Source organism: Cololabis saira, chromosome 24, assembly GCF_033807715.1.
Source record: "Cololabis saira isolate AMF1-May2022 chromosome 24, fColSai1.1, whole genome shotgun sequence".
Classification (NCBI taxonomy): Eukaryota; Metazoa; Chordata; class Actinopteri; order Beloniformes; family Belonidae; genus Cololabis; species Cololabis saira.
The window spans coordinates 5,713,201-5,736,899 of NC_084610.1; the positions used below are offsets into that span (position 1 = coordinate 5,713,201).

The window sequence follows — 23,699 nt, forward strand, 5'->3', positions numbered from 1 at the left end:
CCTGCATGTTTTAGCTTCTCCTTCAAATGATTGGGTCATCAAGGTCTACACAGCTAGTGGCCCTACTGTACCTTTCTTCTGCAGATTGGGAAAGACTTGTGATTTTAAAAGGCTATTTGAGGCAAATGCTTAATGCTTCCCCCACCACAACCAAGTACTGTTTAAAAACAGCAAACAGTGGGTGAAAACTATAAAAATGGCAAAAAATTGTTCAAGAAATCTATACTATGGAGAAATTGACATTTGCTCTAAGGCTACAATCAGAGACATTTGAGAGATGGTACTACAAATGGACAGGATACATAGGAGCACGGAGACCTGAACTGCTATAAGTACCTTTGTGCATGACTTGAAGTTTTTTTTACCAGATTTCTGACTTGCAGATATTGGAAAGGAAGTGTGACATCCATTGTTCCGATGTTCATGTTATATTTTACATATTACAAAATGGAAGGGAGAGTAACAGAGGGAAATAAGTAAGTCAATCTGTAACATATCTGTCTGCCTTGCTGTGAAAGTATGGTTGTGTTGAAGCATGTATGTTTCTCTCAGAAAAATAAAATGATAAATAAATATAAAAAAAAAGAAAACTATAAAAACTTTGACAAACTTCCACTCATAAATGTCTTCATGCTCTGAACGTCTGCCTGTGTTAGCAGGCTGAAGATTGAATGCCTGTATATTACGATCTGGGCCATTACTGTCCATGTGCTCGCTTTAATAAGAGGATTTTGGTATTTGTGGTTATCATTTGGTAAGATCTTGTAGTCATATTCAGAGAGTCAGATTGGTGTGTAAAATCTTCTCCGCGACGTCCCGCAGATTCCCGGTGGGACTAAGGTTGGAACTCTACCGTGGGCCATCCATGCGTGAAAAACATGCCTCGTGCTCCGTGAAATACTCCTTTACAGCACAACTGATGAATCCTGGTGTTGAATATCATCAGGAAAGAAATAAAAACCTGTTAAAAACCTGCTAAGGATGAAAAACCTGGTCAGGTGTTCAGCTAACCTCATTTTTTGGATGTTGACCAGTTGCTGAAATCCCAGGTGATAATACTGCCCCCTCAGGCGTAGGACCGAGGCATGACGGGTGAACCGGTTCAGGAATTCTGGGTTGGCTGCAGTGCTCTTGTGTTATCAGCTGAGCTTATTTTGCACTCTGCATTCTAGAAACCAAATATGAGCCATGTGTAGATTCCTGTTTGACTATATTTACACTTCCAGTCCAGCACGGTGGGCAGCATTTGTGACTGGACATCACCAGTGGCACGCTGCTCTGGTCTCCCCGCGCTGGCCCAGTTGGCAACGTATTTAATTAGAGCAGCTGTAGACATGCCTCGCTGGGGGAAATCACCGATGGCATGCCTGTGCCCTCTGCTGCAGTCGGGCTCATGCATGTGTGCCGCAAAGAGTGTGATCACACATACAGCGTGTTTCTATTATCCCCAACATGCAGAGGTTGACAGGTTGAATTTCTTCAAATTCACACCCATCAAAACACAAGCGCATACATGTCGGGTCTTTGCAGGGCAGCTTGGTGATCTGTCAACTGAGCAGCGGATAAATTTAGAAGGCGGGGAGCAAAGAAATCTAATCTGAGATGCTGTAACTTCATTTAGCATGATGGACACACATTTGAAGCAGCTTTCTCTAGCATGTGCCAATACGCATCTGATTATACCCTTGAGCTGCTTCTTTGGAGGGAAGTCCATTATTTCTACCAAAATATGAGAAATACTGCTCCTACCTTGGGAATCAAACCAAAATGGTATGGTACAAGGATTATAGTGTCATTAAAGCAGCTAATTCATAACAATAAACACTAATATCTATATCAAATATTGTTTTTTGCTGTATTTATACAGTAAGCACACTTAAAGGGGACCTATTATGGCATCTAATACCATTACAGTCACTCTATTTTACATTTTTTGATATTTTAATTATTTTTTTGTACATACGATACATGCTTTATTTATCTGCATTTATTCTGTACTTTCAACGTCATGCTGCTTAGTTGTTTTTGCCATTGCCCCTCGGGATAAATAAAGTTTTTCTGAATCTTAATCTGAATCTGAATCTAATACCTATTTCAAACAGGCCTTGAATGTCTTAAAAACAAGCTTTTGATTGTTTTTGCTAAATAAATTAGAAATTCAGCCTCTAAACCATGTCTTTATCATCCCATTCTCTAACCTCATTATCTATGCAGGATTCTGAGTGGGCGGGGCTATGATAATGAGGCTCTGTGCTGATTGGCTGCCTGACGCAATGACGCAATACACCGCTACGAAAAAATGGCGGAAGCTCTGGCTAGCGGAGTTAGTTGTGGGCGTGGTTTCACACATCGCTCCTTTCGTTACGTAACGACAGGAGCAGAATCTGAACGGCTCGTAGCACTGCAGAATTTGGTTGCTTTCTTCCTTCTCTGAGTTGGCAGGCTGAGGGGTATGAAGCTAGAACAGTCTCATAATTGACAAATGCACAGGACAAGTTTTACAAATGCACAGACCGATTTGCAAATACACACACCGTTTCACAAATGCACAGAACAATTCACAGACAAAAAAACATTTGTAAATCAGGTTATATTTGTGTGTGCATCAAAAATACATTTGTATATCTTGTCCTACGCACGTGTGAATTGTTCTGTGCATTTGTGATACGGTGTGTGTATTTGCAAAACTTGTCCTGTGCATTTGTCAATAATGAGACTGTTGTAGCTCCATAGAGGGGAGACAACTTTATATATGTTAAAGCAAGAAAAAACGTGTTTTTCATAATAGGTCCCCTTTAATCATCTCTCAGTTTGTAATATACATTAAAAACATATTTTCCAGATCTTAAAAACTGTTGCCCTGCCATTGGTGTGATATTAGACGGTCCCCGACATCAGACTGAGAAATGTCAACCCAGACTTACAGAACAAATAGAGGACAGGAGGACCTGGAGTAAAGCAGGGAAATGGTGGCCTATCCAGGTCAATCCATCCATCACCGTGCAGTTACTCAGACAGAGGACAGCTCCCTGACAGAGGTCTGAGTGGTTTGGGATTGAGATGGAAGAGCGGCAGAGTTATAGCATCTGAACCCCCCCCCACCCCTCCTTTCTTGAGAGGAACCTTGAGAAGGAGGACCTGCTCCGGTTCGGCACAGAGAAGTACTTAGGTAGAAAGAGTGCGATAAGAGAAGTGGGTCTTTCTTAAATCATCACGTTTTTATCTTGCTTTGTGATATTTCCACGTGGCACGGAGCCTGTTCTGCGATTACAGAGCTCTTTCTTTTGACATCTTCTTATCTTGTGCATTTTGTTCCAAGAAGCAGATGGATTTTCCTCAATTATCTCAAGTCAGGTTATCAAGGCGTTCAGAAACGGAGAGGGTTAGAAGGATCGGAGAATGAACGGGTGGATTGATCTGATGCCCGTAAAGATAGTGAACTTTCCAAAATGGTCCACTTCTTATTTCTCTTCTGTAGCAAAAAAAAAAGAGGAAAAAAGACTTCAGTAGACCAAAATCCCAGAACTGAGAAGCTGAACCCTGGACAACAAGTGGTAGAACATTGAGAAGGAGGCAAAAAGTAAAATCCTCATGCAAAGTAAAGAAGTGAGTATAGATTACCAGCCGAGGGTTTGCAAAGGTGGGCTCAAAGTTGCCTCTCTGAAAGTCTCCCGAGGTGCTTTAGCCGATGTTCACACTGCCAGCCCAAATCAGATTCTCAGCAAATCCAGGCAATAGATTATTTTGACAGTTTGAACCACAGGAAACCACATGAAAGGCAAGGTTTCCAGTCCAATCCAATTCTAATCAGATCTGCACCAATGTCACTCAATATGAACAGTGTAACTGCTCAAATACGATTTTAAATAGTCTTTTCTGTCACTTGCACTGGGACACAAACATCTCGAGCAGTATTTATGTTTGCTTTCACTCCTCTGCATGGTTCAATCCAACCGTTCATAGATCTACGTAAACGGCTTTCACATGCCCTCTGATGTTCCTTGCCCACCAAGCTTGCTGCCACTCCTTTTGGGGATTTCGGCACACTAGTCAAACAAGTTGGTATCAGCTAAGCAAAGAGAGTTTGGCTCAAATACGGCCCTCGTCTGCAGTTTTCTTTGGCTCCCTTTTGGCATTGACATTTCTTCCATCTTTGAAGATGAGTGAGCTGCCTAAATCCTGCCACACACCCACCACATATAATTGATCTGCACTTGCTTTGGGACTTTGGGCCTCAATACACTTTGCGTGACCCATTTCAAAGCATTTTGGCCACACATGGCCCATACAGTACAACTCAGGGCTTGACCCAAGTTTGGTCGTGACCACTGGGTCTTATTGAGCCTTATTGAGCCCTAGGGCTGGGCGATATATCGAGATTTTAATATATATCGATATATTTTCAAACGCGATATGGTACGAGACAATATCGTTTATATCGATTTAAAAAAAAAAAAAAAATTATGATTTTGATATAGCTTATTTTGTGACAAATTGAATGTTTTATTTGAGATTTGCACAACTGTCAACCTCAGTGGAAAAGTCTGCCTGTTACTGTCTACATTGTATTAATTGCACAGGGTATTTTAATTTAACTGTTATGCAGGAAAGGGATATTTGTTTTATTTTATTCAAGAAGCATTTTTATTCTATATATGCAGGCAGTTTATTTTTATTTCATTTGTTTTATACATTTTGATTTTGTGCAGACTTCTGTTAATAAAGGAACCTGTGTGACATTTGGCACGAGGCTTTGTATAGACTGTTTTTTTAAGGGTTTGCCTCAGAAAAAATGAAGCTAACAGAGATGCTATGCTATAATGCTTCGGGGGAAAAAATATCGATATATATCGAGTATCGCCATGCAGCAATAAAATATCGAGATATGACTTTTGGTCCATATCGCCCAGCCCTATTGAGCCCAGAAAACACTTGTCAGAACCCATGTGTGCTCTTACAAATGAATTCAAAACAAACGGCTTTGGCATGGCGCCTAAACCTGGGTAGAGTGTACTTTAAATGCCTTTGATATGGATGAATATAAAGAATAGTCAAAAATTACCTTGTATAGTCTTTCTCTGAACATATTTTTTTGGTGTCATTGAGAAACATCATAACATTAAAGAAAATGGCAAAAACATGACTGTCTTTAAACGAGAATCTGACCACATGAAAATACGATGTGGGTCTGAGATAGCGACCAATATTTCCAGAAATGCTCTTCCAGTATTTCACCATATCTATTCTTATTAGCTCATTTCTCGGTGAATATATTACAAACCATATTAGGAAACGAAAACATAGCAAATCTTACATAATCTGAATTGGTGCTTCAAAAGTCTAAATGCCTGACACCTGAAGCACCTGGACCTCTCTGAGTACGCCAGGTTGGAGATTGGGTCATTATCTGAAAAGTGCGCTCTTAGTCGAAAATTGTTATTTGAAACATAACTATATCATTTTGAATATAAAATGTGCCCTGAAAGCAGTGAGAAAGCAGATTATCCACTGAGTTGTGTGTGTCAGAGATGACTGCAGAGTGTGTTTCAGATACTAGACGTGCATTTAAGATAAAAGATTTAATTAAAAAGATGAACTTTTGCACCCCGATTCTGTTCTTCACATCTGCATTATGAATTATCTTTATATAATTGGGCAGACATGTTGATAAAACCATTTAAACTTGGACGTTTCTCACCTGTATGTGTCCTCTGATGGGCTTTTAGGTGGGAGCTCTTGGTGTACACCTTTCTGCAGCCGTTGAACTGGCAGCGGTGGATCCTCTTCTTGTTCTCCGGTAGCTCCCCGACCCCGATCACGCACGCCGCGCCCTCTTCTTCGTCCTTCATCCGGACAGGAAGCGCGTGCCCCGCCACCAACCGGGCGGCGCTGAGCCCCACCTTCCTGGCTACCAGCTTCAGGGTGAGGGTCCCGTCGGCCGAGGCCGTCAGGGTCTGGTTGGGTTTGACGAGGTGCCGGCCGAGCTCTGGCGATGACGGCGGAGTCAGGGAGGTGACGGCGCTCAGCTGGGCCTGGTGGACGCCCTCCATTCCCTCCGTGCTTTCCGACGCCTGCACTTTGAGCTTGAGATCTCGCGTCATGGTCTCGGAGGTGGGGGAGTTCTTCCGTGTGGGGCACAGGATGAGCGGCGGGGGGCTGGGGGGCTCAGGGAGGCGGGGCAGACTGGGGAGAAGAGAGTCTGACAGCTCTTCCTCTCCATCCTCCTTCAGGTAAGCCGGAGTTAGGAGGCCGTCCAGGTCCTGGTCAAAGAGCTCCGACAGGCGTTTGGGCTCCGTCTGCAGATAACGTTCCAATTCCAGGCAAGTCTACAACCAAGAAAAAATAGATATATACTCAGTTTAGGGCACACATTTTGGGATCTGCAGCGGAGATACCGATCCCCCACTCTCAAAATCCACTTGACAATTTCAACAGCAATCTGCACGGTGCCTTCCTCTCCCCCAGCCAGGCAACTTAGCAGCTCTGCACGGCTGTCGCATGCACACAGACAGCCACCAAGACAGCCAGGATTACCTGGCAACTCCGGCAAGACGGCTGATTAAACCCTGATTGATTGCAACCGCTGCGGCGCGGAACGAAAGCGAGGCAAGTGGATCGTGGGAGGAAGTCCTAAACTGCACAGAACTCCTATCAAACAACATTTTATGGAGCTTTGACAAACCGTGCGTGCGCCTGTATCCACTGAGGCAAGATAGGAAGATTTATTCAGCTGTAGTTATTGTCTGCTTCATCCCTATTACCTCACACACCTCTCCCTGTGGAGGGCAAATAGAAACGGCTGCATCCCCGATTTGTGTAAACTGGCATCCTGAGAAGTCTATTACTTTACAACAAGCTGGCAAGGTTCTAAGAAAGCAGAAGGTAGAGAGGAAAAGACACGCTCCATGTCCAAGGATGAAGCTATTATAATTGAATGGACGGCGCCGGTTTGATCCCAGGGATGGTTGTGTTTCGCTTGTAGCCGCTAACCTGCTTTGACAGCTGAGATGGAGGCTAGCGGCTCCACTGGGTGCGTGCAACTCGCCACTTCATTTGTGTGTAAATAGGCACTGACAGACGGAGTAGCTGGTTCCATTATCAGGAATAAGGCTGCACAGACTGAGCACATCAGAGACATTTACAATCTTACAACTCCCCCATTTCCTTGTTTGCACCTTCTAAAAATAAAACCGCACTTTTCTTTTTTGGCAAAGGGGGGGTAGTCTGTTGCTAAGGGACTGTGATTTCTCCTCCAAGTCATTTTTCTTCAAGGAACAAGGAGGAATTTTGACTGTATTTTTATACTGACAGCAAATTAAAAAGAAAACCCAAGTCCACATGTAGAGAGAGAAATAAAGATAATGCCTCGTGCCTCCTCCCTCCAATGCAAGCTTACCTGTCTTTTTCTGTGATGGGTTTGAAATAATTACTCTGTACCTGCACTACAGAGTGAATTAAATTAGATGGACCCCCCCCCACCCCAATTTATTCCTTCTTTTTGAGCACAATTAAATATTGAAGGTGTGCAGACACGATAAGGCGAGAAGCACACTCTGCACAAAGCACAAATCTGCTTTGTTCACGAGGTTATCCTCAATATCTCTCCTGACCTGTTCTCATAACTAATTTTGGCCCTTCTACCCAGATCGATTTGCTAAAGTTTCACCTTTTCCATCCTTTTCTTTATCCTCCTTATTGTCATCCCCCTCCCCCATCAAGGTGAGGACTAATTATCTTTTAAAACCAGCCAGTTAAAGGAGACTTTGTACAGCAAAACGCTGAGGACTGCAAACCAAGGTGTGTTTGAGGTGCTTCAAGAGAGCGGAAAAGAGGATAGAGAAGGGCCTGAGTGGAGGGGGGGGAGGAGGAGGAGTGATGGAAGCACAAGGTGAAGGAGGCAGGAGAGGAGAGGGAGAAAGATGGCCTCGACTTCATTTTCACCACTGGGGGTGAATCCTTTTTGGAAGCGTGACATTTGGCGTAACAGGATCCTTTCAGCAGGAAAGCCACAGGCCTCTCTCACACATGCACATGCGTGTGCGTGGAAAAGAGGTTCATGCACGGCAAATGTTAGGCTACGACCCGCGGTGACGCACCGGGATGCGTGTCGTGGCATGAGATGAAGTGTGCGTGTGTGTAAGTGTGAGTTCATCCAAACTGCGATGTGTTTGACAAGCTAAGGAGGATGAAACAGGCTCCAGGTGAGTAGGTGGCAGGTATGACAAGCATATCATGCGCTCTTTTATTTCGCCTGTCTTTCTCTTTCTTTTCCTCCATCACTCCATCAAGCCCCCCCATTCCCACCCCCTTCTCTCTTCGTTCCTTCCTGCCTTCCTTCCTTGCTTCGCCGTCCTCCCCCAGGTGGTGACATTAACATTGTTGGAGAGAAGGTCATGCAGCTGATCAGCAGTTCCTGTGAGCGCGGCGTGGAGTGGCGTGGTGCGGTGTGGTGTGGATGTATGCAGCCCGTAATTAGGCGAGTGTGCGTGCACATCGTCGCCCACGTGCACCGGCATGTGTGTGCAATTATGCAGCTCGTGTATGCACGTTTGTGCGGACGCCTCCACGCATGCATAAACACGTCTTCTCGCTGCGGTCCCGTGGCCTCAAGTGGATGGGGCGGCCCGCAACTGTGTGTTCAGGGGAAAACAATCGAGAGCCAAATGCACGGCACGACGGCCAACAATCAAGGAACGCTCGCGGCTTGTTTCAAGTCCATTTGGACGGACGCCGATCTGGAGAGCCAACTTCGACTGGCTCCACACAAAGCCAGGGTCCATTTCCTCGAGGGCTTTTCAGGATGATTCCTTCGTGCTAGCCAAGATAATCCAGCGCCTGTTGAGCAGCTGCCCCCCCCCCCCGTCTAAATGATGCGAATCTCACTGCTGCTGGTGGTTATGAATCTCTGTATACATCATGTTAATCATCTCATCATGTCAAATTACAAAAACAGCTCAAGGTTTCAGCTCTCTAATGTTGTGTTTCATGCAATCTTCAGGTCGACTAATAAGCTTCTTTTGGCCAAAAACAATTTGTCAAGTTAATTAATAAAATCTACATGCTTTAGGGGGTTGCTTTTAAACCGTGCACCTGCTTTCAATTTTATAATTTTTAGCGATGTAGGTCCGTATATTGGTGTGCAGCACAAGCCGGTAACTTGTTTTCTCTCCCATCATCCCTTTTCTGAGTCTCCTGTGAACTATGAGCTAGTTTCATCAACACTGATCTGTGACTTACCACCATAAAGCAATAAGCCGTTGTTGCAAGAGTAGACCGAGACTTAAGTCCCAAGTGCCTTTGGATGTTTTCATGACGATAGCAGGGACACCACAACAGCCAAATTACACTTTTCTCAACTGTATGCACAAACTCTGGCTTCAAGTCTCAAGAGCCAGTTCTCAACCCCTCCCAGCCCTTCCTGCAGGTTGTTACCCCACATGAGTCTTTTTGGTTTTTCCCATTGTGTTTATGGTCTTGATTGTTATTTAAAAGTATTTTATACAACATGATGTTTATTTTGCATGACTGTGGATTACAAAACGTGTTATGTTTGAGTAAGGGGCTACACTCCTGTTGACAAGTCACCATCCCTACAGGAATGTGCTGTTTCTTAGCCACATCCAAACACATGGGGGTGCCAACCAGATAACAAAATTTGGGTTTTTAATGGCACTTGGCCTCAAAATGGTTGACACTGTGGTGGCTTCATCCATCCTTTAGGTAGGATTTGTGCTTGAGGCAGTCCTTCAAGAAAAATATATTAATTTAATTTCTAAACAGACAAGCGTCTCTCTGAGCTTGCAAAGAGCTTAAATTGAGAGTGTGGCATTGTCTCAACTCAAAAATAGCAAAACTTGAAATGTATTTTTCGTTTGAGGTGGTACTTCTGCAGTCGTCATACTACATACAACATAGCTGTTAGCAGAGAATTCCTCCCTGATCCTCCAGTTTCCGAGCACACTCGTACGTTTACATGCATTAACAGTCGAATTGTTGCCTTAATCTGACCGATATCAAATGTTTAAAAGCCATGTACGTTAGCTGGGCTGCAGTCGAACTGAACTGAAGCTCTTGATATCGAGCTTTTAGTGCCAGATAATGCGTCCTAATCAGAGTTATATCGGCATGTATACACAACCCACACTTAACCGAGCTAGCGACCGCCCCGGTACCCCCCCTTCTGGAAGTGACAAAAACTGCGAAAGCCAGAATATCAACACAGTAGGAAAAGAAGAAGACGAACAACAAAGAAGGAACCGGAAGAACGCCAACGCAAAAGTGTGTGTGGTGCCTCACTCAATCATTGATTGTCTTCTTGCGCATGTAAACTTGGATTTCTTGGAAACTCCAGTTTAATCCTTAGCTAGATTGTTGCCAATAGCTTGATTTAGATGTGCATGTAACCGCACTGACTAACTTTACTTCACACAATCCCAGTTTTGAAAATCTGAAACATCCCTTGAACAGAAATGACAACTTGTGGAGCCTTTGAGCACACACCTATCACAACATAAGACCAGAAAAAAAACACAAAAAAAACACTTTATCAAGCCAGCATGCAGGGTGTTGTGCTCTATATTTACATACATTTACATATTGGCTTTTATGGAGCTGATGTACATGAATTAAGGTCCAAATAGTTCTAAACATGTAGGGAGCCTTTAAGAGTACATGGGAATGACTAAAACCAGGATGCACTGTCCCTGATTATAAGGAATGCAAAATACAGGTCACTTTTAACCCCCTTGTGAACAATTTACAGCAGAACGTGAGTTGTTTTCAGCTATAAATTGTCATATTTAGCTTTTCTCTTTCTATTAGATTCCAATTTCTATTTCTCAGTGAGTGAGACTTCTTTTCACATGGCCGGTTTTATGAACACTACCCACAGCAAAATGGGCAGCAGACGACCGTGCAGAGACAAAGTGGCCAAGAATAAATAGGTCTTTTTCACAGCTGATGTTTTGTCATAGCAAGAAAATGAAATCAGTAGTGTTACTAATAACTTCAATAACGGCTCAATTCCATTCAAGTGTAGCAATAAGCTGTGTGACAGCGAGTAACCAGCTCCCTGAACCCGGAGCAGCTAAATGGAATTCAGTGATCATTAATTTTACTATGCGCACTTGCGACGCTCTCGCTGTGACGTGTCAAAATGCCAGAGATAAAAAGAAAAAGCTCCGTTGAGATAAAACAAGGAGTACGAGGTGCACGAGACCTGTTTTGACCTTTTTGTCCATCACCAGCCACTTTCCTGGTTATGTCAGGCAGCGTCTCGTGTAATTGGTTGAGCAGTGAAAGGTTACAGCTAATTCAGGTCGAAGTTGATGCTGAATGATGTTTGAGTGCACCAGCGAGGCGTGCAAACCTACCGACAGGTGCAAGATTGTCACTCTCTCCACCAGGATCCCGCATGCAGGTGAGAGAAGCTTAAAATACAGCAAGTGTGACAAATATTTGCTGATCACGAGACACACTTCTCACAAAGCCAAGCAGGCTGAGAGCTGTGAACCAAACCTGATTTTCCTACTGCTATTTTCTGGTCTTAATCTCCTCACTTCTCCTTCTCTTCCTCATCTCCGTCTTACCCTCCCTTCTTTCAGGGGGCCCTGGGCCTGGCAGCTGATCCTCTCTCCTCGCCGCCTCCCTTCGCATTTGGCCAGAGCCAAGCCGCCTGCCATCAGCATCAAAGTGCACACTGCCTCCCAACTGTTAGCACCCCACCACTTTGCTAATAAAAAGCCTGGGTTATAAATATGAACAGAGGAGCATGCATAATGCCCTAAAGGAAGGCCCAAAACACCACTAAACAGATAAATGTAATGGGAGGGATACGGCTCATTAATTTAAGGATGATCGTGTTTGGTTTTTACAGATGACGTGATAGAGACAAGGTGCTATGAATATCATTTAGCTCTCATGCTAGCCGGGTTGAAAAGGACAGGACTATCAGGGGGGGCCCTGAGCTGTATGGGGTGATGCATCACAATTGTTGAATGCGCGGATGTTGGGGGTATGATGCTGTCACATCATTTAAGAGATGATGACCCATGATTCCCTGCAGCACTTTCCTTGCGGGGTTGCATAATTCTGCATTAAGGAGAAGTCTTTGTGTAACAGTGTTTATGTGTAATAAAACATCACTTATGTGATTATTTTATACAACTAGTGATGTCTGCACGATGGCAGGCCTGAGATTTGACTACAGTACTGCAAATAAAATAACGTTTATGCCAGTTTTACAGCAAATAGGCTGGTTTTTGGCAACCCCTTTGCATGCGCAGCTGACGCAAGCTAAGTTTGCTGGGTAGTAAAAAGAAGATTCTCTTGCTAGATAGCGATAAAAAGCTATATAACACCAACATATTGTCGCCTTATTTGACAGCAGAGCAAGGCAAGCTGTGGACCCCTGTTTTCAGTCTATACTAAACTAAACTAATTGGCTGAAAAGGTTGTTAATGCTCATCAGACTGGAAAAGGTTACAAAATTAAAAGCCAATCAATCAGTCCACACGCAGTTGCTGCCCATCTGTTTGCTTCAGTCAGACAGCTGCAGCAAAACCGAAAAGAAAAGAGCTGAGCTCTGCTCGTAGAAAGGAAACAACTGCAAGCACAAGAGTTAAACCCCTTCTGTGGAACACGGTGGAGGTCGTGTCACGCCGTTTTGACCATTTTGCTTCATCTATTCTTTTTGGTGCCTTTCTTGGTGATGAATTCTGAATTTTAATTGTTGAGGAGAAATGTTCGTGCACCTGTCAGTGAACTGAAGAGGGAGTGACAACTAGGGATGGACTAAAAAATGTATCACAATAATTTCTGGCATTTATCTCGATAACGATAAAAATGACGATAAAAAAAATACCAATTCAACTCCATCTTTTTAACTACAAATTTATCTCGCTCTCAGATCCGCCTTCCGCCATGTTTGTTACACAAAAACGTCATCAACGGGAATTTCTTTCTCTCTTTCTCTCTTTCTTTCTTTCTTTCTTTCTTTCACGTCATCAACGGGAATTTATCGTTTTTACCGCGAGATGACAAATTCTTACCGTGGGGAATTTTTTTGACGGTTTATCGTGAACGGTAAAACGGCTTTCCTTCTTTCTTTCTTTCTTTCTTTCTTTCTTTCTTTCTTTCTTTCTTTCTTTCTTTCTTTCTTTCTTTCTTTCTTTCTTTCTTTCTTTCTTTCTTTCTTTCTTTCTTTCTTTCTTTCTTTCTTTCTTTCTTTCTTTCTTTCTTTCTTTCTTTCTTTCACGTCATCAAAGGGAATTTATCGTTTTTACCGCGAGATGACAAATTCTTACCGTGGGGAATTTTTTTGACGGTATATCGTGAACGGTAAAATATCGCCCATTCCTAGTGACAACCCATAGCAAGTGAAACAAACATATTAAAAAAACGTTGTTTTGTAAAATCCGGACTGAAAACCAGTGGAAATGTTGTTTAAGGATCGTAGGTGAGCACTTCATGTTTGGGGAACCTGACAATATCAGTGCTGACGACTATTTCTGATGTGGAAGGAGCAAAGCTTTATGGGTCTGGTACCCCTCCCATTCAAAGCCAAGGCCACTGGTACAGAACGTACCAAACCCATTGCAACATGTTTGCATGCTTTATGCAACGACTCATACAGGAGCTTCCTAACGCCACCATTCAAACCAACCAAAACAGCTCAGAAGTGGTAAAAAATACCATCAAATCAACATTGCATCTGTTAGTCCTGCCCACTGGAAATCAGAGTCAAAACCAGAGAAGCCAGACCAGCTCTTTGTATCAAAGAGGGAAAAAAGTTGGATAATTTTCCCCAACAGAGTACAATCCTTTCATCTCATAGTTTAATTGGCTTCTCTTTCATTTTGTTGTGGACTTGTATGAAACTCTGATTCCGCTTTAGTTTTATTGATGTAGAAATACATTTAAAAACACGATGCTTCACAAACTTTCAAGCGCTATTATGGTTTTTCGCTTCATATTTTATAGCATCACTCTTGATTAGTGCATCCTTTTGTTGACTACAGATGCATTCAGAGCAGATACAGCTTTTTTCCTTTGATTGTTATCATTTTCCACAAACTGGAAAAAAACAACCCTTTTGTCATCAACATGACGCATTTTTTATTTGTTTTGACCATTTTCATAGCGGGCGCTTGCTTACACATTTCAAAAAGTGAGTAACATTCATGTCATGGATGAATTAACATACGCTTTGCTCTGCTTCTTTTGTTGTTTCCCGTTCAAATGAAAGTCTATTTGTTGCTCGTTTTGTGCTTTTATTTAAACCACACAATGCCGTTGGTCACAGAAAATAAGATAGCCGTGCTTCTATTCACAGGGTGTCAATGCAATATCACTGTGACATCAGCTCTGATTAAAACCCCTCTGAAAATTAATCATAGCATTACCCTACAAGTAGTTAACAATCATGTCAGCTCTCACATCAAAATGAAAATGTTTCCCGCATTGAATCGGCCGACCCGACCATATTATCGCTTCTCTTATTCTTTGACTTTATTTCTATGGCCCACTATTTTGCTTTACCAACATTGTTTCTAGTCATCTTTGTTATTGCTACTTGTAATTCAGCAACGCACTTGACACTTTTATCGAAGTAAAAGTTTGGCTTGGTACTTGATTCAAAGCGCAGTTTTGTCCGAGTGGTGTGTGTTTCCACGCGTGTGCGTGTGTGTGTGTGTGTGTGTGTGTTTCATCCTGCCACCGCGTGTTATTGGGTCTATGTCTCCCATTGATCTGGTGAGCCAGGCCAAGCCATCACTTTGAGGTGACAGCTAAATGACCGGTAGCCCGAGGCGGCGGCCATCTCGCCAACAGCCTTTGTGTGTTTGTGAGTGTGTGTGTGAGTCTGTGAGTGTGTGTGTGTGTGTGTTTGCGTCGTGGCGCCTAATCGATAAGAAATGATACCAAGCAGGAGCTCATCAGCAGTGGCCGTCGCAGCTGACAGGGATGGTAATCTATAGCTTCACTGAGCAATACTTATACAGCCACCCCCACCAAACCTAACACACCATACGTGCAGAAAACCTCCCCAAAAAAAAAAAGAAGCACGCCCTTCCTCCTAATCTTGCCTTCGGGGTTTGCGACTCACTAAGAACCCCCGGATTTCAGACTCGTGGAGCAGCTTGGCGTCATCACCAGATCCCAGCTGAGCGGGGGAACCTGCCTAAGGGTCGGGGAGCTGGTGGAGACATAACCCCCAAGTTTCTCTCCGACATTGATCTGAACAGCAGAAGCTCATCGCGTCATCTGTTATTCTCAACGGGGAGAGCAGCAGGGGGTGCAGAGTCTGTCCTGGAGGGATCTTTGAGCTCCCGAAGACGGGAGAAAGGGGTGAAAGGCCGACCCTGATGAGACAGGAAGAACAGACCTGGGTGGAATAAGTGCTACGGAATAGGTTTGATAGTGAAGGAAACATAGGGATAGAAATGACGCTGCAGATTAGAGGAGGGAAGCAAAACTGGAGAAAGATATGAAGCTTGAAATGCCACAGACAGGAGACGGGGAGTTCGCCTCCTCATTGACGAACAGCTCCATCTCTCCAGGCAGCCACCTAGCTACAGATAACACACTACGGAAACAGCTTAATTACACACACGGCCTTATCAGACGACATTAGCCTCGCAGTAATAATCAGTCCCTCCGTCAAAGCCTGGCAACGCAGCACCTTGAGGCAGTTTTACACAGAGCGGGCTTCCAGCTGATAACGGAGACTGCCAGTTGTTAAATCACAATTTGCTGACGGAGTTTGAGGCACTAATCCACATTTGGTTGTAAACCTGCCACCTTCTCTATACACAGTCAATTTCTGTTTGGATGGGTGCTCTAATAGACATTTGAAGCTGTTGCAAGCAGCAGATTCTGGTCCGCTGGTCTGGACACACTTGCTTAAAAAGAGGGATTGTTCCTTTTGTAGCCCAGTGAGAGAATCAGGTTTAGTCTGATAGTTTTAGGCAAGACATCTTCCGACTAAGCCCTTTGTTACAGGAGGTTTATGTGACGTGTGTGTGTGTATGTGTGTGTTTGTGAGTGATCTTCAAAGCGCCTTTCATCTGGCAGGAAAACCACAATGATGGAGCACTCAGAGCGCAAAAACCTTGTGACCTCTGCTTAATGGAGCAGAGAGATGTTTCCCGTTGCTTTCTCTGAGCAGACACAACAGAAAAGGCACGCGTCCACGTCAGATTGACGGTGGAGGCCAGCTCCCCGTCTACACATAGCACAACAGCACTGACGCAACACTGATGGGGAGCAGATAAGAACAGATTATGATGTGGGGCTCACGAAATCCTGCATATTTACTGTAAAAATCACTCAATCCAAAAATCACTTACAGTATTACATCATGTCCACTTTTATTTGGTTTAGTCTTGAAGGACAACTATTGAACCTTGTTCATAAATTTATCAAATCTGAGGCAAGCATTTGGAAGCAGCTTCAGACAGCCCTCTCGAGCAGAGGACAAGAGGTACATATTACTGGTAAGTGGGTACTGATCGGCTGGAGGCCACCCAAACACTTGGCTGTTAAGCTTGAGACCTTTTTCCAATTTGTTTGTAAGAAGATAGTTGAGTCTCTAAAGTGACTATAAACACAAAAACATAGACATAATACGGACCTGTCACATTGTCCAGGTATTTTACACTGACCTGTGTGACATTTATTTGGTAAAATATCCAGGTTGCCAATCTTTATCCCTACTTAAATTCTCATTTTGCTCATGTACCTCAGAAATGGGTAGGGTAAGCCTTAAAACCAACCCCAGAAAACCAGCTGCAATAAGCAGAACCACAAAGATGTGGTGGAAAAGGCTACCTTGATAATTTTATCACAATATGTCATATATTTCATTAATGCCTGAGAAAACTGCTTGCTTTTGACAAAAGGGAATAACATGTCCCTCCAAATGTTCAAGTATTCAAGCTTTGAAATAAACAACAAAAAAGTGTGTATGAATGCTTATGTTCAAACTGCCCAAACTGTTACCCCAAAGTAGTGCTGGGCAGTATACCGGTTCATACTGAATACCGGTGTTTATTTTTCTTATGATATGAATTTTTCATATACCGTAATACCGGTGAGTATGTACAGTAGCGTACACAACGTTGGGAACGCCGCGCCGCGCTACGTAGCGGAACGTAGCGCCGCTGGACACTGTTTGTGAGGAGACTGCAGTAGTGATGCACCGATTGTTCGGTAACCAAAATTGTTCGGCCGAAAATGGCAAAAAAACACTTTCGGTGTTCGGAGGAATAAGTGGGAAAAAAACTGAACAATTAATAACGGCGTTGTAATATAAGAAAATAAAATGGCCGCTCCTGTACCGTTTGCGCACCACAAACATAAATCGTTGGCCAACCAAAAAGTAACCACATAAGAAGTTTTCCTAACATTCACCAGGAGGTGGAACCAAAACAACATAATGCTGGGAAATTAAAAAATGTTCAGTTTTTTTATGTTAAATAAAGCATAAATCAATAAATATTGATTTATGCATCCTCCTCATGACAGTAAAATAGGCCATTCTAAGCCAATTTACTGCAGCAATTCCTTTCCAAATCATTAGAAAATGTGGTTAACACCCAGTTGTGCATGAAAAAAAAAATACCGTGATATACCGTGAAACCGATATAATTTTGAAAAATACCGTGATATACATTTTTGGTCATACCGCCCAGCACTACCCCAAAGGTTAGAGATTAAATAATCTCTAAACTTTTTACCAATGGGGACTTGTATGGATTTTTGTGTTTTAAGTGAACACTTTGGAACATTTTTCGTTATAATCCCAAGTGGATTAAAGTGACTGGGCCCTTCACTTTATACCGCGACTGGAGTGGCCAAACAGGAAGTTGGAAACTTCCCTCATCTGGCTTCCCACATGTTTTACAGCCCGGAAATTTTCCAGTGCAGGGGTGGCATCAATGGAAATGTCCACCGCACACTTCTTCCAGAAGGTTTCCAGTCAGTTCTGTAATAACACCTCTTAAGTGCCATGGAGCGAGACAGTTTGTGAATATAGCAGTTCTTCTTCTGAGGGTTTTCCTCTGAGCAAGTGTGCATGCTTCTGGCCCCGTCAGCAGGAAATCTCCAACGACAGAAGGATCTTCATGTGTGAAATTTGCTTTAGTCGGCAACATTTGTGTTCGTGTGCTTAACAGTTGAGGTTTGCTAAAAAAAAGAAGATGCTAGTGATTAAAACCAACAACGCACCACTTATTTCATCCCATTAGCAGATGACAACCCAAAATCTCCAGATCAGCCGGTATAGCACTTGTGATGCAGTCATGGCATTAGAAAGTGTTATGTGGCCCAGACACGGCCCAGATGTCATGACTAGGAACTAACTTTGGTTATGGTATGTTTTACACGGGGTAAGTGTAGCCCAGACGTCATAAACCGGATTTGAGATGGTTTACAGCAGGTATGAGGGCCTGATGTGATCCAAAAGCCAAATAAAATGCAGATGGGGGCCATGTCTGGTGGATGTGTTTAGTAACCCACATTTACTCAGTCAATGCTATCAATCAAGGTGAAATGTGGGCAAGGAAAAAGGCAAATGTGGTCCATAGTTGGGTCAAATCTTTTTTTTTATTACCCAGGACCAAATAACTATGTGCTTGTGGTTCTATATTTTTGAATTTCTTTGGGATATTCCTACATTCAGATCCACACTAGCTCACCTTGTGATAGTAATCCCTCAGATAGTGCCCACATCTGGACTACTTTTGTTTTCTATGGCTAAATTGGAGTAGAGGCAAGTGCTATGTGGTCCAGACATGGACCGCTGCTCATCAGCTGGGTCTAGCTTGGGTTATGACTTGCATTGCAGGGTTCCTCAGCGCAGCTCGCTTGTTTTTTTTATGAATTTGCAATATGTGAATGGGCTCTCTCAATTGGATTAACTGAATTACAGTGAAATGGATTAAACTAGAACATAATGAAATTATTGGATTGTCATTGATTGGACTGTGTGAAAGTTGTGTAATGTGCCCTGATATGACTTTTCTGGTGAATTACTGCTTTGCAAATGAAAGTGAATTGTACTGGCCAGATGTGGCCCCAAAAAGCCAAAGATTGTCAACATTTAACATTTTATACTGTATTATACCTTCTCTCATTTCCTTAAATGTAAAAGTATGACTTTAAGCATTTTGTACTGTAAATACTAAGATCCCATTTCACACATTTGCTACATTATTTTTGTACCAGAATAAACTGCTGCTGTCACATTTGGATAATCCGTCTTCCCCCACGGACAAAGCAACGTGTGTTTCCTTTAAATGCTGAGAAAAGCTTGACAAGTAAACAGATTGAACTCATGAGGATCTGCTGACCTTGAGAGCCATACAGACTTTATTAAGATGTTATTATTGTCAGGGTACAACAAGTGTACTGCATATAAAGACCTCTTTTGCTCCATCTAAATAGCTTGTGACAAAGTGTGGAGAATGTCTTTGTTCTGGTATTAAGTCGAGGGTAGGAGAGGTGAGGGTGAAATAGGATCAAGAGAAAAGAAGAAGCATCTCGAGACCGATGGCAGAGAGGATGAGATAGAAGCAAAGGAGGAGAATAGCATGGCACGGAGGATCGGGAGGGGGGGTTTATAATCCCGACGACTGTTGCACTCACTGGGGAGGGGAACTCTGTCTCTCTTTAACTGGATTTGGGTGAGCTGCTGTTTATCGGCGTATGAGTCGCCAAGCGCTCCCTCTCAGCTGTCAAACCCGTCCTAATCTAATCAGCGGGGCATTTCAGCCATTTGCTTTCAACACGACAGAGTGCAGAGAGCATTTTGGGCTTGGGTTTGTGTGCCGGTGCGTGTGTCTGAATGGAGGAGGCCACGCTTATGTGTGCGTGGGGTTTTGTGGCCGAGGGGGTCGGCAGCATCAGTGGTTTTTACACCGGGGTTAGCAGCTTGCGGCAGGATTTGGGGAGTCTGCGCTCCGGATGTTGGGACCCCATTGTGTGCGGCGGGCTGGCTAATCTTCATTACCGCACACAATGACGGGGCAAGAGAATGGGGCCTTGGCTGGAAAAAGGCACGGAGAAACAAAAGAGCAGCAGGCAGCGAAAAAGAGAGGGAGCGATAAAGAGAACAGTGAAGCGGAAAAACTCTGCTTCCGCCTCATACAGTATCAGTCGGAAAGAGCTGCTTGGTACCTTAGTCACATCCACATGGTCAAACCATGAAGTGTGACCATGGCGTGCTCATAAGAGTCTGTTCTTGCCTGGTTCTTCAGCATGTAAGGCTAAACACGGCTAAATACCCTGCTTTTGCAAGTGTTGCATAATAGTTTGACTGGTGTGGCCACAGTTTAAGACCCTGTTACTCATTACACCAGCGGATCTCTGGGTTAACTGAGAAAGGCACAAGGGCAGCATGTGTGGGAGCGAGCATGAGCAGCGAAAGCAGGTCAGTGGCACAGTGTCGCAAGGCCGTCGCAGATTAGCCCAGTGTCGTAGAAACGTGCCGGACTACGGGTTTGTTTGGTTACGCAAGAGTGTGACTTCAAACAAGAGGTGGGGCTCTGGCGCTCCCTTCATCCCACGGCAATGCTTTCAAAACAAACCTGAGTGACAAAGATTAGCCCAAGCTGCTTAAAATATTGAAAGATGTCTCCTTGCCGCCACGGCTGCTGTGGGCTGTCCTCCAAGAGATAGCAGAGAGAGAGTGAGAGAGAGAGAGAGTGTGTGTTCGTGTGTGAGTTTAGGTTGTACAAGGGAAAGCGGAGGCAGCACGGCAGGCTGAACCCATTCACCTTTCGGTGCAGAGCGGCTGGCTTTTCAGCGGGAAGCGCGAGGACTTTTCACCCCAATTTCATCTTGACAATGTACGGCTGCTCGGCAGAGAGGGGAGGAGGGCGGTTAGACACACTGGGAAAGGTGTTAGGAACTCATTGACTTTGGCCTTTTGGGTCTGCTTGTGTTGGTGCATGTTTGTGTTCGCGCCTTGGCCGGCCAAGCCTTCACTTTGAAAAAGTGGGTGATTACCGGGCAAAGGGCAAAGCCTTGAATTAGAGCCGCCTTAAGATTACGGGTTAAAGTTTAAAGGCTGGCAAATTAATGTGTTTTAAATTAATAGGAGGTCATGACAGTTAAAGTTAAGTGTGTGCAAGTGTTTATTATGTGCACCACCTGTTCTGCTGAATATTCAACGCAAATTCAAACCCAGTAAACTCTGTCTATCCCTGCCTTTCTTGCTTATTCGCGTACACACCAATTATTGATGTGCTCTCTTATAAAACACTGGCTGGTCCCCTAAGTATTTCTGGCAACATTGCAGACTGAAAATAGCTGCCGACCCAAATAACTTTCCCCGCCGGAACGTGGAGGGAGCCAGACCACAGCCACTGGCGACTGGATTTACTAATTGGCATCATTTTACAATGAAATAATATCTGGGGCAGTAGACTGAATAGAACATAGCAGCAAACCAGAGCGCTGGAGGATCAGCTGTCTGGCCACACGAAAGCTTGCAGGAGTGATTTTGAGGAAGTATCCAGTCAGGGAGGGACTGGCCAAGGGTGGGCATCCTTTTAGTCTCGTTAGCATAAGTTATCAAATTCCTTTCCCTGAAAACATGCAAAGGGAATTGGGTAGTGAAACATTTATGCGACAGCATTGCTTTAGTTGAAAGAAGGAGGGAAAACCATGTAGGAGCAGAAGTCACAAACTGGTATTCATTGAGATTTGCATTGCTGATCCCCATAAGGATAGTGTATCTTTTCAACGCCTTTGCTGGAGAGCGGTTCTGAACTTCTGTCGGCATCTGACGCATTTTTCCACAGAATTATAGCAGAAACATTTGGCCGTAGCACAGGAATTGTCAGCCTCATTGGCTGTAAATCATCTACTTCTTTTTCGTGAACAACATTAACAAGCTGGCAGAAGAAGCACAAGAACATAAGGACCTTGAAGCAAGCTTGTTTAAACAAATCTTCCAAATATGGGATGTTAAACAATGCAAAGGAAACAAAACTGATGGCAAACTGTCTGTGAGCTCCAAGAACAAAATAAATGATACAAAGCACAAAGGAAAAACCAAAGTCAGACAATGGCAGTGCAGTAGAGGCACCTTGGTAATACTGAGATGGGTGATAAAAGATTTCTGAGCTAAAGAACTGTGATAAAAAGTAACCCAAACCCAAAAAAACATGGGTGAGATTAAAAAAAACCAACATATTTTTCTTTCTTTTTCTTCTTTCTTCTTAACTGAGGGCTTTCATTGGATGTATACATTTGGTGCCAAACAAAACAATTAAACAAAACAAAAGTGTGTGTTGGGAGTAGAGGTGGGTGCAATTCATCGATGTGTCGATGCATCGCGATGCGTCACGTGACGATTTGTAATCGATTATGGTCCAGTAAAAAAAAAAAAAATAATATATATTTCTTTTTTAAGTTATCCTATCCAGATTCCAGACTGAATAAGCTGCGGAATCATTTCATTTTCAAGAATGCACATTTCTTATTATTCACTTGAAATATGGCAGATATGTTTACACTAAATACATTTGATGGAAGTACATATCTTGTTTACTTGAATTAATGAACTCATTAAATCCAGGGCTTGACCGTTTTCAGTGTTTTCCACCAATAGAGGGCGCTCTCATGCAAGTGCAGCTTTCCCTGGTCAAAGTTAAGTAAGTCAAAGAGCAAATGTTTACATAGTCATAAAATAAATTATTTTGTGTCTTTGAAAAATACATGTCAAATGTTCAAAAAACCTTGTTATTTACTTAATGAGTGTTGTTAGAGGAACTGAGTTCATTGATTGGCTATTTATTTACAAATGTAGCCACAGATGAAGACAAAATCAATCTTGTATGGAAAAAAGCATTAAAAATCACAATAATCGAAAAATCGTGGCACCAATAATCGAATCGAATCGACAATCGTTATAATCGAAGAATCGAAGAATCGAAGCTCCAATAATCGAAATCGAATCGAATCGTGAGGTACCCTTGTTTGCACACCCCTAGTTGGGAGAAGCCAAGTTAGTACCCTCTTATCCTCCAACCCTTCAAACTCCACATTGAGACCTGGCTACTCATCTGCAACACATGGGCTCATAAACATAAATATACCCAGGCCATCTCCTGTAAAATAGAATAATGTGAAACGGGAAAAGTTGACACATCTAGCCAAAAAATATTTTATGTTCTTGGTTGGCATCTACACAGAAAGGTTATTGCAAACCATGAAAAGTAACGGCTCAAAAGACCCTGGGCCTCGATTATGAAAGTCATGTGACCAGAGATACGCTCGATATGCAGAGCTTTTGGTAGCAGAAAACGGTAGAACAGTACAGCCCTCCCAAGATCTCTGGGCTTGATGGATCCCATTACCCAGCAGAAGCCGTGGAAAGAGGTCAAAAGGTGTTCAGCAACGCAGGTCCTCATGGGTCACAGCTCTTCTCTTTCCCTGCTTCAACACACCTGCTTCGAATGAATGAATGCCATCAGCTTGTGATCACGGTCTGTAAATGACCCATTCATTTGACACAGGTGTGTTGTAGCATGGAAACCGTGCAGGCCAGTGGCCCTCGAGGACCTGGTTGAGGAATTCTGATCTGGAAAAATAGCAGGAAAAGGAAGAAATGGATGGAAGAAGAATTCCAACCACGACGGGCTGAGATATCCTCGTGTGTGTGCTGTAGTGGCCCGATTCCCCCCTCGGCTGTA

At 43.4% G+C, this 23,699-nt stretch overlaps 1 protein-coding gene across 1 annotated transcript in view; it reads right to left on the minus strand.

Moving 5' to 3' along the window:
• klf7a (Kruppel like factor 7a) overlaps positions 1 to 23,699 on the minus strand; it is a 46,943-nt gene that overhangs the window by 10,372 nt on the left and 12,872 nt on the right. Inside the window, exon 2 of the mRNA XM_061715623.1 lies at positions 5,699 to 6,326. Coding sequence (XP_061571607.1) covers positions 5,699 to 6,326 — 628 coding nt within the window. The remainder of the gene's footprint in view (positions 1 to 5,698; positions 6,327 to 23,699) is intronic.